The sequence below is a fragment of the Lepidochelys kempii genome, chromosome 3 (assembly GCF_965140285.1).
Source record: "Lepidochelys kempii isolate rLepKem1 chromosome 3, rLepKem1.hap1, whole genome shotgun sequence".
Taxonomy (NCBI): Eukaryota; Metazoa; Chordata; order Testudines; family Cheloniidae; genus Lepidochelys; species Lepidochelys kempii.
In genome coordinates, this window is record NC_136382.1 from 62713992 (window position 1) to 62732692 (window position 18701).

The 18701-nt window shown below is 39.2% G+C and overlaps 1 protein-coding gene across 6 annotated transcripts in view; it reads right to left on the reverse strand.

Annotated features, from left to right (window-relative positions):
* Window positions 1-1924: 1924 nt before the first annotated feature.
* PHIP (PHIP subunit of CUL4-Ring ligase complex) overlaps window positions 1925-18701 on the reverse strand; it is a 305059-nt gene continuing 288282 nt past the window's right edge. For 2 of the 6 annotated variants that reach the window (XM_073336504.2, XM_073336506.2), the window contains 3 exons: window positions 17975-18240; window positions 13418-13579; window positions 1926-8687 (listed from right to left, as the gene is read on the reverse strand). In XM_073336504.2, coding sequence (XP_073192605.1) covers window positions 8041-8687; window positions 13418-13579; window positions 17975-18240 — 1075 coding nt within the window. In that variant the 3' untranslated portion in view covers window positions 1926-8040. Of the gene's footprint in view, window positions 8688-13417; window positions 13580-17974; window positions 18241-18539; window positions 18610-18701 lie in introns of those variants that run through there. The other 4 variants (XM_073336505.2, XM_073336507.2, XM_073336510.2 and 1 more) reach the window with 4 other exon arrangements.

Sequence of the window (18701 nt, forward strand, 5' to 3'; positions counted from 1 at the left end):
AGTGTCTCTTCAAGCCAAAATGAAAGGATGAGGCTCAGTCAGAGAAGGGACAAAGCCTCCATGCTTCTGAGGTGAGAAGGAAAAGAAAACTGGAAGGCATTTGTCTGGCTGAGGTTATATAATTAAGAACAGTTTAGTCCCAGAACACTCCTGGGAGGAAGATGGCATTAAATCTATTTTAGAGATGGGTAAACAGAGGTGTGGAGAGTAACTGATTTGCACATCACAAAGCAAGTCAGTGAGAGCTAGGGATAAAATCCTGGATTCCTAGCTCCCAGTTTCCTGTTCTAACCACCCAATGACCCATACATTTCTAAAATACAGCAAAAATGCCGAGCAGAGAGTTTTACAAAAGTAGTTTAATATTTCAGCTATTTTATATATTCATTTTCAAAATACAGCGCAAGTTAGACCATGTTGTATACCAGTCACCTATATTTTAAGGACATTTTTGTTTTAGTTTTCTGAACAAAAAAAAAAAAATTCCAACTGCAACTTGCTTTATTTACACTCATGCCTTAAACTGCAACTATTATTTTTAAAAGCAAATCCCTTTTGCCAATCCATATCTGTTTCCATGGAAATAGAAAACAGTTGTTAATATTCTCTTTTGTAAATTTCAGCTGTCACACTACCAACTGAATAGTTGAAGAGAATTTTTCTAAACAGCACAATATAGAATGTAGGGCACAAAAGGCTCTTAAAATCTGAAATATTTTACTTTGAAAACAAAAATAGTACGGAAATCATCCTAGAGATGTTATCCTTACTTTTTAAATAGGCATTTTGATTTGAGAATAAACTGGCTAGCAAGTCTCCACATGTGCAATACTTGCACAGTGAGCATCTTCAGGAGCCAGCTACTAAAAGAAAAAATATTGACCTCAGTCGGAGGTACAGTTACATAAAACTTCTGAAAATCAGACCCTGCATGAATAGCTTTTGTTTTTCTTAACTCTTCTTAAGAGCGTCTTAAAATAGAACTCAGAAAAAGTTACAGACTCTTTTTAATCTCTTGTGATGTTGTTAAGTGTTATAGCTTATATTTGCTTTCTCCACCCCAAAAAAACATTTTTAAGTTTTTAAAAAATCTTTTAGTGCTAACACCAAGTTAGAGGGTATTTTCCTTTTGATAAATATGTGATGTCCACTAACATTGTTAGGATTTATGTAAACACACTGAATGAAGCACAGATGCCTTTATTTTTTACATTGTAATGTTCTGAAATACAAGCACATTTTATTGAAAAGAGTTTGTAAACATCTCCTCTTGCTGTGGAACTGTCTCTGCGGAGCTCAGGTCACTGACAGATCTTAGCATGTGTCTCAGTGTGCCAAAATCATCATGTGATTCAATTAAGGAAATTTTGTTCTCAGCAGCATACCTAACATGATGATCCAAATTTATTTTGTGCGTGGGTGTTTGTCAGGTGTTCTTTTTGTAATTAAATGGTTTGTCTGAGATTTCAGGTAAGTAATGTAGATGAAAAGGGATGCAGCTTCCTATGAAGAACAGAGAAATAGAAAAGCAGAGAACAGGGCAGGAGAAAGGTAATCCACAGGGAGCTGCATTTAAAAACTGTTTTTTTCCTGAGCCAACCTGACAGTTAAAAAGTTGGGCTGCAGATATGGAAGGCCTGTGTATATCCCTATATGTAGAGTGCTTGTGATTTGGCATCCTTGAAAGGGGTGATGTACAAAAGACTTAAGAATCCACAGCTGGAAAATATACGCCCCATATTTCTTGATGTGTAGGTATTTTACATATTATGTTTCTCTGTCCCTTATAAGCACAGTTCTGACAGGAATGTGATTGCATCATGGAGGAAGAGGCTGATCCTGATGCACACTACTTCCCAGAATCTTTAAACCACAGGATGTGTAGCAATCAGACAGCAGTTGCAGAGGTTAGGCTCTTGTGTCAGCTCTGCATTGATTAATGTCAAACTCTGAACAATATATTAAGGATGTCAAAAATTCATCTCCACACATCACATCTGAAATGCTGCAGCACCAGCTGATGTGCTTCCACTCCTTTCAATTGCATGCTCAGAAAAAAACAAGAACAAATTTGATTTTAGGCTGTTCTGTGATGTACTTCTCCCATTATACAAATCAACAGACTTTTACGTAGAAATAACAGAACCACTGCAGAACCACTTAGAAAAACAAGTTTTCTATTTATTTAAAAATAAGTTTGTAGTTACTACATTGCAGTGACAGTAATTCTTACACATACATTCTAGTTTGTATAAAAGGATTCAAAGTATTATGCATCAAAACTAACATAGAAAGTGTCCACATAACAGTAAAGAAAGTTCCAATCAATATGTACAAAAAGAAAGGGCACTGTTTATCCTGGTGTGATACTGCAGGTTATAACATGATAATCCAGATTTCTGGAAGAAAAAGACCTTGATAAAGCTAAAGAATTATTGTTTTCAACTGTTTGTTATTCATTACGTACACCAAATTTGTGTTTTACATAATTCTGTACAAAATAAGCATTATAATTTTTAATCTGAAAATGTGTCAGTTTCAAAATTAACCCTTCTAGGTCACTTCCTTAAAATTGAGCTACATTCTACACATTTCTAAATGTTATAAATGACAGGGTATAAATAATTCACTCAGGATCTTTTAACAAGTTGCCTATCATGGTTTTGCAGTTTTAATATGGTCCAAAAATGTAACTTTGCATTGTTTCTCAATATATCTGTAAATCAACATGCACTTTACGTACAAAACAGTAGATGTGCCTTATGTGCATGTGTACATAGTAGGTGCTGATAGGATAATATTCCTTTCTACTCCCAGTTTGTAGGAACTTATTCTTTTTTGTTTTTTAAGTGTAGAAACTCATAGTAAAATATTACCTCCACTCCGACAATGTATTGTTTGTATCACATTAAGCAAATTTCCTGATGTATTTATCTGCATTTAAAGAGTTCCAAAGACCTACTGTCTCCCTTCCCCCCGGATAATTTCCCCCAAATAGCCTGTCTCAGCTAATTCCTAAAAATTATCTTTATCTTATTGCCGCATAGATTCTCTGGAGTGCCTTCATGCTGTTGTAGTCTTCAGAACAAGAAGTTTAACCCTCTTCTGTGGTATTCTTTTTAAATAAAACAAATTATAAAAAGCTAACCTTTAAGTAGTTTTTCCACTCAAATATACTGTTAAAATAAATAGCAAAAATGGTTCCCATACTAGTTAGTACAAACAGGTGAGACATGTAGAGGTTAATTTCAATTTAAAAGCTACCCAAATTTCCCCCCAAATATACCAGAAAGTAAGAGCCCTGTTCCTGTCTAAAAACTATGAAATTATGTAAAGTTAAAACAACAAGAGTGTCAGATTTGCTATCAGAAATAAATTTTCAGACTTGGCCAATTTATATGAAATTTAATACACTGTTTCTGCATATAAACAAACACATTTCTATACAATAATGTACAGCAGAAAAGTAACAGCCCTTTTATCAGTTCAATATCTAGGTGCCCCTGGAAACTAATCAGCTGCAAGAACTTTGGGGAAAATAGACAAAATATATTATCAAATAATTTTACAGTTAACATTTTTGCCTTCATTAGGTAGTAAAAGGTAACAGAGAAAACGAGCTTTTGTCGTCTCCAGGTGAGGTTAAGGCCCTCTGTCCTTTCAGCTTTCACCAGCGTAACAGAACTGCATTTAAACTCCTTTTAAAGAGAAAAGCAGTGTTTAGCTGAAAAGAATAGTTTGACCAGCTAGTGTGGAACACAGTTAAAGTGTGCAAGAACAAGATAGGGAAATAGGATGAAATACAGCAATATATCAAAAGACTTTAGCTAGATTCATGCTCAAAGTGAGTTCATAGGACCACTAAAGATGGGCTAAAAAGAGTCTATTGTATATGAGGTCTACAGCGCTCATTCAGTTAAGTATGTGTAACTTCTATAGGACTGGCAAACAGTTTAACATGTGCTTAACTTTAAGCATGTGCTAAAGTGTTTGCTGGATCAGGGCCTAAAAGTAAATGTGAGCAAGAGAGATTTAATAGTGTGGTGTACAAATTGTATCAAACTTCCAGTTGTCAAATAGATGTACTGATTTAGTCTGCATAATATTTTAATATATGGCAAAAGGCTCTGGACCAGGCGTCCAGAGTTAATACTTGAGAAATACTGGGTACAGCAATACAGCCCATAAGCTATCTGCTACACAACGTAAAGGTGATAGTTTATTTTTATAGATGTTAATACATCTGACATGCTGCATGAGGGTCCTTTTATCAATATTTTACAAATATAAAATAGCAATATTAAATTCAACCCACTTGATCTTACAAGTCTAACAACAATCTGAAACACTAAATAAATGTGTGCAAGTATATATCACAGCAGTCTAATCACAAGAGACATTTTCTGTAAAATTGTGATCACTGGTTATAGCACAATGACAAGAACCTTAGCTGAATAGTGACACAATGCTGAACAATATTGTAATGAAGTTCTTCAAGTTCAATTCTTGGATAACAAAATAACAATGGAAACAAACAGGATAAATACTTGTTCAGTATGCAGGCAAAGGTACAGTGACTGCTGTTAAAGTAAACTTTTAGAATATAATGGTATCTGAGAAACAGCAACTATTTCCTAATCTAAAGATAGAAAATACTGTGGTTTTAGATACCACTCAGTGCTAATTGTTGGTTAATATTGACTTTAACAACCACCAACAGAGAAAACAATTGAATATCCTCATATCAAAAGACAAATATCAATGGATTTGAATGAAGTTGTGTTCACTGCTGCCAGACTTGTAAGATTAGTGTGACTGTATATCAATAAAACACATTTATATAATATTTACAATCTATATGTGAAACAAACACACAATATTTCAATACTCCATTTTTGAATTATTTGTTAGATACTTGAGATAGCATTATCCGTTACATGCACGTAACTATAGTTTTGAAATTCTTTCAGGTTGCTGAACCACAGCTTATTGCTCACATTTAAAACCTTCAGACTTAGTTATCAAAAGCTCTTTTTCTTTGTTGGTACAATATGTTGCAAATATCTCAAATACATTCTTCCAAACAAAAAAAGGACATACAGCATGATGGTATGGTATTAATTCTCATAAATAAACTTTTACAACCTAAAGAAGCTAAATTATAAAAATATATATTTTAATAAATCTGGTATTACTTCTCATAATTTTTAAAGTGTTGTTTCTATAAAAAACTGACCCAAATCATTCACAATCTATTTAAAAAGGAAACAATGTCAATATTTCTAAATGTGAATTAAAAAAACCCCCTGCAGCTTAATGTCACAGATCTCTATAGAAAGGGAACAATGTATCTATGTTCTGCAGATAAGGCCTTCTATTCTTGTGGTTTTAAGGTGTACAGTTTCCACATAATGTAATGGGAATGTGTGCTATTCCATTCTCCAACATTACATACAGTATTTTCTGTGTATAAATATATACATAATCATGCCATATAAAACATTACAAATAGTGTAAATACAGAAGTTGAATTTTAGATATACTCTAATTTCTTATATTACAATGCAGATAACATCAGGAAATTACACATTTGAAACTGATTGCCTTCATCACCAGTGAGATCCTTAAAATTAACTGTTAAGTCTCACACTAAAATGAATTAGTTTTGAACTGTGTAATACACTATTTTTCACTGTACAACCATAATTTTCCACCTTACCATATGTTTAGCAACTGTATTTTAATAGTAAAGAAACATATGTTAGAAAAAATAAATAAACAGATGAAAATAAAATTAATCAAATCCATGCCCCCCAAACTCAGAGTCAAAGTAATCCAGTCAGGCTCTGGAAAATAGTTTACTTAATTTCATATAAAGATGTATAATGAATATAGTTACATAAATCAATACTAAAAATACCAAGTACATGGGTTACTAGTTTTTATCCATAATAGGTAAATGATAGCTAATATCTACTCTTCTTGGGCCAACTACTGTTTTCCTTGCTCAGGAATTTCTTAAACAGACTTTGTTGTAACAGAATAATGAGTATAGGATTTGGCTCAGAATGAATAAAGACAATCTGTGCAAGTTTAAAGGTCCTAAATTCTGCAAATTCTTTGTTCAGCAGTTGCACTCAAGTCCATCAGACTTGTCTTGTAAATGAAGACTTCTTGTATGAGTAAGGGTTTTCAGCACTAGGCTCTACTTTTTAATATTTAATTTTCAATTTTTATTCTTCTAAATCAGGGTCATGACACACTGTCTCGTGCTATCCCAAAATAATGTATCTGAAATTTTTGGTTACATTTTTGTACCATACCAGATCTCAGAAAATACTACTATTTCTATACTTTTTTTAAACTGGACAATACCTTTTAAGCAATAGAAAATGGTATTAAAGTTTATTTTTAAGGTATAAAATAACTAAATGTACCATAAACAAATAAATAACTGCTTTTCTTTTCCACAGCAGTATATATAGTAATACATTCCCCTAAGTCATATAGTTATCATTTACAATAGACAACTTAATTTTACTAAGGATGCAAGAAATAATAGAATACAAGGCACAATCATTAAATGTAATTTTTCTTTAGGGTGTATATTGACTTATGTCAGAGTGATAAGTATACCGTAAAAAGTGCAGAAAAAACACAATGTGCAATGAGACCACTGTATAAAACATGATTGCATAAAAAGTGATTTGGCCTTTTTTAACCTTTAATAATTGAAAATAACCAATCTTCCCCTTAAAATTAAACTATAAAGTATGACATTTAAAATTTACTTTTTTCTTTTCTTTTTCTTTCTTTTCTTTTTTTAATTCTAGTGCTATCTAAAAAATCCTGAAAAAGAGAATCTATACCTGGGTAATATTGTATATGTATGTGTTTGTGTATATATCAATCTACACATACATACTTCTTTGTAAGTCATTTTTAGCTTTCTAAACACATCAGAAGTTGTAGAAAACCATCAATTCAGATCCAAAAGTAAACATCATAAGCCCATACTTTTTCCTGTAATTTCCTTGAATCCTTTAACCAATTATAAATTTTGTCTAAAACATCTCTGTCAAAGGACCCCACCAGTGCATTACTGTTTTCTATTTAAGTACCAAAAGAGGATACATCTCAGCACAATTTATAACAACTTGCTATATAGAATGATACACAGTCTTTTTTGTCTTTGAAAAGTGTTTGCAGGACTGACACTCAAAAATAAAAAAAAAAAAAAGAGAGAGAGAGAGAGAGAGAAGAGAGAAAAGAAAAGAAGGCTTTCCACTGCACTGATTCTCAGTCTTTGGCACAATAAACAGAGATTTAGTGATTGATACAAGAATCAAGGTCTGAAAAATTAGACATATTAGTCAAACTTTTTCCAATGTGGATATATTATATATATATTTATATATTGTGATTACATTTTCTCTCTGTTTGGCAGAACTTGGATAAACCAACAGCCTGTGCTAGGCTTCTTTTGCAGTTGAATGTTCCATCACTACTCAAATTAAACATTTTCAGATTAGCAAAATTTGGTAATTTTGCATTTGTCCTTAATGGAAATGTAATCCTTAATTTACTGCCACTCTTTGCCAACATCTGCCTTCCTGGGAGACATGACTTCTGCAATCAATAAAAATGTACCTTGCTTGGTCAAAAATAGACTTCTGTTCTCAGTTTGTGGCATTAAAAGTTCTATCACTTTGTTTAATCACAGAAATACTCTGCACTGCTCAGGAGTTCTCACTTTTAAAATGTCAGTAATTGCTTATTTACAGGTCTTCAATTATTCTTAACTATGACCAAAATGACTGTTGAAATGCATAACCTATCTGGAGGGCAATAAATAGCAAAAGTTTAAAATATATATTTTTTTCAAAGAAGTGTTCTCTCAGTTTTCTTTTTTGCTCATTTTTTCAAATCACAACATATTCTTCTAATCCATAATAGCAGCAGGGGAGCAGAAGTCTTTGTTCTGCTCACTCCTTTACTGTACCTGCTTCATAGCATTCTAAGGAATATGTTTGGTAACAGTTACCAACCAATCAAATTTGCCTTTGCTTTTTCAGTCAACTTTCGGACTCTGCCTCTGCTAGACGTTCCAAAAGTTAAAGAGGTGTCTTCAAATAATAGCTGCCTTTGCTCTTCTTCAGAGTCATCTTCATTGTAAAAGGCTGTCCTCCTACCCTGGTTTCTAGTTCTCATGTGAGGTTCAGAATCTTTCAGTTCCTCAGACCCTTCTTCTTCTACAGGTTCATCCGTTTTTTTCCTCCTGCTTCTTGTCTGCATCTTAACATTTGCAGGGACTATAAGGTCTGAGTCTGGTTGACGTGTCTGTGTCTTTCTTTTTGGCTTTCTGCCTCCACGGCCTTTTTTTTGTAATCCAGCTTCCTTCACATTATTTTCAGAAAGAGAATTGCATGCACTAGAAACTGAGGGTTCTTCTATTACCATGTCCCTGGTGGTCTGGACTGAATTCTGCTCTGCATTCATCTGTTCAGCAATTTGTAACTTTTTTGGTTTTCTACCTCTTTTCTTGTGCACCACTTCACATGCACTGCTATTAGCCTCCATCTTCAGTTTCCGCACAGGCCCTCTTTTAACTGGAGGTTTTGAAGGTTGCCCTCCATGTCCATTTACCTGAATGCTTCCTGATGCCAAAGCATTATTTTTGCAGTCTGCTGTAAAGAAATAACAGAGTAATAATATGTAAGAGAATTCTACATTCTTTATTTTCCAATGGCCCCGATAAAACTATTCCATTCACTATTTATAAAATACTGTTTGAGTGGATGACATGCCGTAACTGCCTTCATCTCTGAAGGCCCAAATGTGGGACGTGTGTGACAGAGACCCAAAAACTGAAATAAAAATAATTATTCATGCAGGAAATATACTAAAGCAATGAGTCCAGCAGCATTTTAAAAGTAAGCTTTCTGTCACTATGGCTCCATGAGTCCTTATTTCTGATGTAAATGGTTTTCAAAAATAAAAGTCTGGATGCCAAATTTTTGTGGACTGCAGGAAGCTTTGGGACTAAAAGAAGTGATATCCTGGCAATGAGGAACATTTAAGAGGTGTGATTTTCATATCTGATTTCCACGCCACCAATCCTGGCATTTTCTCTTGCTTCTGCTGTGTAACTGAAAAACTTTTCCAGTTCAATAACATCTTTCAATTTAAACCAGTTACTCATTAACATCACTTCTCTTCCGATGTGGAGCGGCTACATCTGTCCACGTCTTTGTTAAATGGAGACTAGAGAAGCACTTTGAGCATTCCAGCATTCACAAAGGTATACTGTTGCAGAATGTGTCCACCCCTTGCTAAACAGTACATCAAAGTATGTTTACACAGTTGCCAGAGTTCTGCACTGGATTTGGGTGTAATTTTAAGTTGTTGGTTTTGACCTATAAAACCCTAAATGGTTTGGGCCTTGGATATCAGACCACCTCTCTCACCTTACAATATCACATTCTTCCACTGTTGTATGCAGTGTTGTTGTAGCTGTATTGGTACCAGGATATGAGAGAGACAAGGTAGGTGAAGTAATACATTTTATTGGACCAACTTCTGTTGGTGAGAGAGACAAGCTTTTGAGCTTTCTGTGTGTCAGGTTGCGAGCTTGTCTCTCTCACCAACAGAAGTTGGTCCAATAAAAGATATTACCTCACCAACCTTGTCTCTCTTACAGTAATACAGCAGCTGTGATCCAGCAGAGGTGGTAGAGCTAAATAAGCTTTTTAGCACAGGGACTGTTCTTTGTTATGTGTTTGTACAGTGCCTAGTACAATGAGGTCATGGTCCACGACTGGGGCTCCTATATATTACCTCAACAGAAATAAATAATAATTAATGGTTTTGTAGGGCAGGAACTACGGGCTGGACATTCTCTATGAGGGGTTGGTTCACAAGTCTGGAGTTCACTTTCCTTGATAGACCATAAGAGCCTAGATTTGCTGAAATCCAGGATATGCTGCAAAGCATATGTGTTCTCTTCCACTTTTCAATTAGGAGTGGGTTGTAGAAGACAGTGAAAGGGTTATTATTTATGAGGAGTTCTTAACTGCCAAATGGATTATTGGAGAGAATATTAGTTTGTATTGTGTTTTCTGTTAATATTTTTCATATTTGTACAGGTGTCTACAGTTTGGATAAGTACTTTTAATAAATCTAAGGAAATAATCTAAATCGAAAAGGAAGTACTTATGAACACCAGTGGCACTGAAACGCTCTCCATGTGACACAGTTCAAGGTCAAAACAACAGGCTTTTTTCATTACAGAGCAATTTGACAATAGGTCAATATTAATCAATCTGAAAGTGACTCTCCAGAAATTAAGCATCAGATGACATTGCCCACTCATAACAACAATCCTCATATTATTCAAAAATCTTTATGATATAATAATGCAGCAAGATATGTGATGTTACATCACTGTGACTCAGAATCACTACACATTAATATTGCCTCATGGGGAAAAAACCTCTATTTCCCCAAGAAGAGATGAGGTAAAGAGTTGTTTTTCCTTTTCTCCTCCTCCCTATTATTAGGCAGGAGAGAGAGGCATGTGTGTTCTTATTCTCCTCACAGTTTCCCACTGGAAGCTGCTCTAGAGAAGGTGGTGGTACCACTTGTGTTTACTGTGTTCCAAGCAACACATTTTCTTTCCTGCTGTTCAGGGGCAAGGGAAAAATATTTCAGCAGTTTTCACATTTTGGTCAGTGTTCTCTGAGAATGGCAAGTGGAGTTGCTGTTCAGAAGTCTACTCCATGAGAGCCACATGGAGGGTCACAAAGAGCTACATGTAGTATTAGAACCACAGATAAAATCATAAAATCCTAGGACTGGAAGGGACCCCAAGATGTCATCTAGTCCAGTCCTCTGCACTCATGGCAGGATTAAGTATAGACCAGGGGTAGGCAACCTATGGCACGAGCTGATTTTCAGTGGCACTCACACTGCCTGGGTCCTGGCCACCGGGGAGGGGGGGCAGCGGCTCTGCATTTTAATTTAATTTTAAATGAAGCTTCTTAAACATTTTAAAAACCATATTTACTTTACATACAACAATAGTTTAGTTATAGATTATAGACTTATAGAAAGAGACCTTAAAATGTATTACTGGCACACAAAACCTCAAATTAGAGTGAATAAATGAAGACTTGGCACACCACTTCTGAAAGGTTGCCGACCCCTGATCAAGACCATCCCTGACAGGTGTTTGTCTAAGCTGCTATTAAAAATCTCCAAGGATGGAGATTCCCCTAGGCAATTTATCCCAGTGCTTAACCACCCTGACAAGAAATTTTTCCTAATGTCCGGCCTAAGCAGCCCTTACTGCAATCTAAGCCCATTGCTTCTTGTCCTACCCTTAAGAGTTTATGAAGAACAATTTACCTCCCTCCTCCTTGTCTTTTATGTATTTGAAAACTGTTGTGTCCCCTCTCAGTCTTCTCTTCCCCAGACTAAACAAACCCAATGTTTTCAAACTTCCCCCATAGGTAAGGCTACAATTTAGTCATAGGTATTTTTAGTGAAAGTCATGGGCAATAAACAAAAATTTACTGCTCATGACCTGTCCATGACTTGTACTATATACTCCAGACTAAATCTTAGCTGGGGGAGGGGGAGGCAGGGCGCTGTGAGGCGGGTGGGGGCACCGAGCAGCGGCCAGTGCAGCTGGCTGTGGGGCTGCCCGAGCAGCTAGCTGTGGATCTGCTCCATCAGTGCTCAATGTGGCTGTCCCTGGGCCAACTGCTGGGCGGCCCTCGGAACAGTCACACCAGCTGCTGCAGAAGTCAGAGAGATTGCGGAAGTCATAGCGTCAGTGACTTCCATGACAGATATGGAGCCCTATTCATAGGTCATGTTTTCTAGACCTTTAATAATTTTTGTTGCTCTTCTCTGGACTCTCCCTAATTTGTTCACATCTTTCCTGAAATGTGGCGCCCAGAACTGGACACAATACTCCAGCTGAGGTCTAATCAGCATGGAGTAGAGCGGAAGAATTAGGTCTTGTGTGTTGCTTACAACACTCCTGCTAATACATCCCAGCATGATGTTTGCTTTTTATGTAACAGTGTTATACTGTGAACTCATATTTAGCTTGTGATCCACAATAAGCCCCCAGATCCCTTTCTGCAGTATTCCTGCCTCGGCAGTCATTCCCATTTTATATATGTGCAAATGATTGTGCATTCCTAAGTGGAGTACTTTGCATTTGTCCATATTGAATTTCATCCTATTGACTTCAGACCATTTTTCCAGTGTGTCCAGATCATTTTGAATTATAATCCTATCCTCATCACTTGCAACTCCTCTCAGCTTGCTATCATCCGCAAACTTTATAAGTATACTCTTTACGCATTATCTAAATCACTGATGAAGATATTCAATAGAACTGGACCCTATGTGACCCCACTGGATATGCCCTTCCAGTTTGACTGTGGATGACGGAAAACTACTCTCTGGGACCAGTTTTACAACCAGTTTTGCACCTACCTTAAAGAAGCTCCATCTAGGTTGTATTTTGCTAGTTTATGAGAAGGCCATGAGAGATAGTATCAAAAGCCTTACTAAAGTCGATATTCATATACATCTACCACTTCCCCCCATCCATAAGGTTTGTTACTCTGTCAAAGAAAGCTATTAGGTTGGTATGACATGATCCGTTCTTGACAAATCAATGCTGACTGTTACTTAACACCTTATGATCTTCTAGGTGTTCGCAAATTGATTGCTTAATTATTTGCTCCATTATCTTTGCAGATACTGAAGTTAATTTGACAGGTCTGTAATTCCACAGGTTGTCCTTATTTCCCTTTTTATAGATAGGCACTATATTTGCACATCACAGTTATGTGACTTAATATCTGCAATTACAATTAATATAAACAGAAAGTTGACTAAATGATGATGTAATTACAGTATAAACACTATGTAAATATACCTGGATTCTAAAAACACTTATATTAACTATGAAATCAAAGGAGTATTTTAATGGAGTAATTCAGTCATGTAGTTAACCTTCTGATTATGTGAATTAATTATAGTTATTACAAACAGCCACAGTGAACTTAAACAGAGGTTCTGACTTTCTAATTTTCCCGTGGGTGGTCGACCCCCACTCCACCCCTCCCCCAAACCCCACTCCCACTGCCCCACCTCTTTCCACCCACTCCCTGAAGCACACCGCGCTTTGCCTCCTCCCCCGCCCAGTGCCTCCTGCACACCGCTAAACAGCTGATCCATGGCAGTTGAGAGGCACTGGGAGGGAGGGGGAGGAGCTGACTGGCACTCCAGCCCCGGAGCACCCAGGGATTCTGAGCCTATGAACTTAAGACAATTGCAGTGCAACTACAGCCACTGTATTACATGAAATGTAACTAATATTTTGAAAAACCCTTACCTTGCTGATTAATAGTGGATGATTTCATTTTACGTTTTATTTGTTTATCTTTCTCCACATTTTCTCTTGAAGAGTTATTCCTAGTGTTGTGGCTGTAACTGGATTGGCTAGGAATGGATAGAATATTCTGATTCTTGGAATGTTTGGTGGAATTCTCCAGTACTAAAAAGAGACAAACATTGTATAAGCAATACTGAATCATTCATTATAATGGTTTATATTATTTTTGTAAATCTTATCTGGCTCAGCAGGAAGGTAATGGCTTTCAGTCACTACTGAGCTGTGCCATATTTGAACCAATTACCTAGAGGGGAATGTCTCCATGTTCTGTTACCAAAATCCTGAGCCTTTCAGTCTCTCTCTTGGAGCTTTCCTGAGACTGTTAACTTGAATACACAGTACCCATTCTTAATCCTCATTGCAGTGCTAAGAAACAGCTACAAATGTACTAGTATCTAAGGCCTGGTCTACAGTACGTCGTTATTTCGGAATTAGCCGAGTTACTTCGAAATAAAACTGATTCCGTCCACATGACCAAACCAGTTTTTTTCGATTTAAAGGGCTCTTTAATCCGATTTCTGTACTCCACCTTGGCAAGTAGAGTAGCGCTAAAATTGAGATCGCAGTTCTGGGTTACAGGTACTTGGATACAATTCAACGTTATTGGCCTCCGGGAGCTAGCCCAGAATGCTCCCTCGTGACCGCTCTGGCCAACACTCTCAACTCCGATGCACTAGGCAGGGAGGCAGTAAAAGCCCCGGGAACTTTTGAATTTCCTGTTTGGTCACCGTCAGCACAGGTGACCATCAGCACAGTCCACCATCACAGGCGACCACGCAGTCCCAGATTCACAGACGAGCTCCAGCATGGTCCGAATGGGAGGTACTGGATCTCACTGCATGTTGGGGAGACAAATCTGTTGTGGCAGAACTACATTCCAAAAAAAGAAACGCAAATACCTAGGTTAGTCTCCAGGGCCATGACAGAAAGAGGCTACTCCAGGGACACAGAGCAGTGTTGTACAAAAATGAAGGAGCTCAGGCAAGCATACCAAAAAGCCAGGGAGGCGAACGGGCGCTCTGGGTCACAGCCCCATACATGCCGCTTCTACCATGAGCTGCATGCAATTATCGGGGGTGACGCCACCACTACCCCACCACTGTCCATGGACACCTGCAAGGGGTGAGTAGCATGGAGCGAAGAGGATGAGTTTTTGGAGGACCAAGAGGAGGAGGACAGTGCACAGGCGGCAAATGGGGAATCCGTTTTCCCCCCTAGCCAGGAACTATTCTTATGCTGGAGCCATTAGCCTCCCCCCACTCCCAAGGCATGCTCCTGGACCATGACCCTAGAGAAGGCACTTCTGGTGAGTGAGAGCTTGATCGGAGCCATACGGTGGGGGGAAACCCAGCCACGCTGGGCTGTTCGCATTTAGTTTAAAGGACTCATCCCTGCTCAGAGCCTCTTCGGAGCCACACAGTGGGGGAAGGAGGGTGTTGTGTGAAGCGATCATCCCAGAGAGCCCGCAGGCCCTCCTTTTTATATGACAAACCCACCAGGCATTGCTTGCTATGGGAAAGAGGGCCCAGCAGTTTGAAAGCACTGAAATGAATGCAGAAGAAGCAGAACCCCGCGTGCCCCTAGGGCTTACCATGGCTGCCTGCAAGCTGAATTCTGTTGCCCGGCCACATGTGATGGCTTACTCACACCAAAGTGGTCGGCACTTCAGTAGAAGAGGCAAAACGCGACCTTGTACAGAAAGAACAAGTGCTGTGTACTATGAATTGCCTGTTTCACTGAGAAAGAGTGTCCCCTTTGTTCTCTAAAATGTATCTTTTAAAATACTACCCTCCCTTTTTCTCCTCCCTCAGGTGCAAATGTTTCAATGTGGTCCCTATCTACTCTGTCCCAAAGGCTGGTCCAGATTAGAAGGCGGAAAAAATGAACTTGGGACGACATGTTCGCCGAGCTCATTCAGTCCTCCTGCACTGATAGGGCCCAGCTGAATGCGTGGAGGTAAACAATTGTGGAGTTGCGTACAGCGTTACATGAATACGAAGAGAGGAGGGACGTGTGCGATGAGAGCAGGCAGGATGCTATGGTCAAGCTCATGGGGGAGCAAACTGACATGTTCCACTGTATGGTGGATCTAATGCGGGAAACTGCCGCTGCAGCCCCTGTATAACCACCCTCCCGCCTCCCCAAGTTCCATAGCCTCCTCACCCAGATGCCCAAGAACACGGGGGTGGGGGTGGAGGCTACGGGGACCCACATAGTTGACCCAGAGGATGGCACAAGCAGCAGAAAGCTGGCATATCTGAAATTTTGATTTGGTTTCCGGACTTGTCCTTCCCTCCTCCTCCACCGCCCTAACCCAATACCCCCCACCCCATCTAGCTTCTGATTTCTCTCAATGTTTTGTGCAACAAATAATAACGGTTTTTAAACAATTGTGGCTTTATTTCCTTTCATATATATAGGAGGCGGGTAACTTTAAGAGAAACAAACACAACTGTCACATCGTACCCTGGCCAGTCATGAAACTGGCTTTCAAAGCTTCTCTGATGTGCAGCGCGCCCTGTTGTGCTCTTCTAATCGCCCTGTTGTCTGGCTGTGTGAAACTGGCCGCCAAGCGAGTTGCCTCAACCTCCCATCCCACCACAAACGTCTCCCTCTTACTCTCACAGATGTTGTGGAGCACACAACAATTACAATTGGAATATTCGTTGTGCTGAGATCTAACCGAGTCAGTAAACTGCGCCAGCGTGCTTTCAAACATCCAAAAGCACATTCTACCACCATTCTGCACTTGCTCAGCCTATAGTTGAACTGATCCTTACTACTGTCCAGGGTGCCTGTGTATGGCTTCATGAGCCATGGCATTAAGGAATAGGCTGGGTCCCCAATAATAACTATTGGCATTTCAACATCCCCAACAGTAATTTTCTGGTCTGGGAAGCAAGTCTCTTCCTGCAGCTGTTCAAACAGACCAGAGTTCCTGAAGATGTGAGCGTCATGCACCTTTCCCGGCCATCCCATGTTGATGTCGGTGAAACATCCCTTGTGATCCACCGGTGCTTGCAGCACCATGGAAAAGTACTCCTTGCAGTTTATGTACTGGCCGCCTCAGTGTTCCAGGGCCAAGATAGGGATATGCATTCTGTCTATCGCCCCGCCGCAGTTAGGGAACCCCAGCGCACTAAAGCCATCCACAATGGTCTGCACATTTCCCAAAGTCACTACCCTTGATAGCAGCTGGTCAATGATTGCGTTGGCTACTTGCAGCACTGCAGCCCCCACAGTAGATTTGCCCACTCCAAACTGATTCGCGACTGACCGGTAGCTGTCAGGCGTTGCAAGCTTCCACAGGGCTATGGCCACTTGCTTCTCAACTGTGAGGGTTGCTCTCATTTTGGTGTCTTTTCGCTTCAGGGCAGGGGACAGCAAGTCACAAATTTCCATGAAAGTGGCCCTACGCATCCGGAAGTTTCTCAGCCACTGGGAATCATCCCATACCTGCAACACTATGCGGTCCCACCAGTCTGTGCTTGTTTCCCAGGCCCAGAATCAGCGTTCCAAGGCATGAACCTGGCCTGACACCACCATGATCTCCCAATCGCCACATGCTGTGCTTCTAGGAACGTCTGTGTCCATGTCTTCATCAGTATAGTAATCGCACTGTCGTCGCTTCCTCGCCCAGTTTTGCAGGTACTGCACATACTGCAGGATAATGCGCAAGGTATTTACAATGGTCAAAACTGCAGCGGAGATCTGAGCGGGCTCCATGGCTATGGCGCCTGCATGGGTAATCCTGGAAAAAGGGCACGAAACATAGAAGAGCAGAGTGGCTGTTCGGTTCACGATAGCCGAAAAAAGGCAGGAAATGGTTGTCTTCTATAGCTTTCACGGAGGCGGGACCCCAGGAAACATGGAGAAGCTTGGTAGCGCGGCAAGAGCGGGAGAGCAGAGTTGGTGGTGGAAGCTGTGCTGCTCGATTCACAATGGCCGAGCAGAGTTGGCAGCGGAAGCGTTCGATGAGGAAGAGAAAGAGTAGATACTAGAGATTACATAGGAAGATGAGAGGAAATGCGAGGTGAATTCATAGCAGCAGGAGAACAGCGGTGCACCTGAAAGCATACTGAAAGCAGTATGGCGTCTGCATGCCAAAAAGGCGTGAAACAATTGTCTGCCGCAGCTTTCACGGAGGGAGGAGCGACTGATGACACACACCCAGAAACACCCGTGAGAATGTTTTTGCCCCATCATGCACTGGGAGCTTAACCCAGAATTCCAATGGGCGGCAGGGACTGCGGGAACTGTGGGATAGCTACCCACAGTGCACTGCTCCGACATTCAATGCTAGCCTCAGTACTGTGGAGGCACTCCGCCGTATTCATGCGCTTTAGTGGGGACACAGAAGACCGAATGTATAAAATTGCTTCTGAAAATTCAAATAGAATAATTTCAAAATAATTTCGTACTGTAGACGTACCCTTAGAAACAGTAAACTTTTAAATTTAAAAAGCTGCAAAAATTACGAATGCTTTTCAAACCTACTTGTTTTCCCTGGCACTGTAGTAGTATTAGGTTTTGTAATTGAAGGTTTTCCTCCTGAAGAAGTGGATGGTTGTTCTGTAACAGCTGTATCTGTTATCCCCCTATTACTTCTGGTCCGCACCAAAGAGGAAGATTCAGCTGCTTTTCCATTCATCTGAGCAGCAATGTGTCTCAGTGCTGTTGAACGTACAGGAACTGAAGATGAGGAGGCACCAGGGGTTTCTGCCTTCAACTGAGGTTTTATTAACCTTCTCTTCCTTTCAGGGCTGTAAATAGAAGCAAGATTTGTAATCTGGATGGCCACATTTAATATTCTACAAGGATAAATAAAACAATATGCTAGGTAGTGTCTAAGACTGTGGGAATAAAACAATTGTTTCTATATGAAATACATTAAAATATGACATTTACAGTGGAATTTCATGTAGTTGTGAGCCCCTGAAAAGTGAATCTTTAGTGAAGAATCACTGTAAATGCTAGTTGTATGACAAAGCATGATGCCATCACTATCCTAACAATGTGATTTACTGTATGTTTAGCTGTTATTTGAATTTTAATCACTTACACTAGGATAGCTTTAGTTAAAGTTTAAAAATCTTCCACATCATAGGGACTTGCATATCAAATATATCATTCTGCAATATAGGGAATAGTAAAAGAAGTATTAAAAAACACCACACCAAGTTCTACTATTTAGATATCTCAAACTTATATAGCATTTCATATT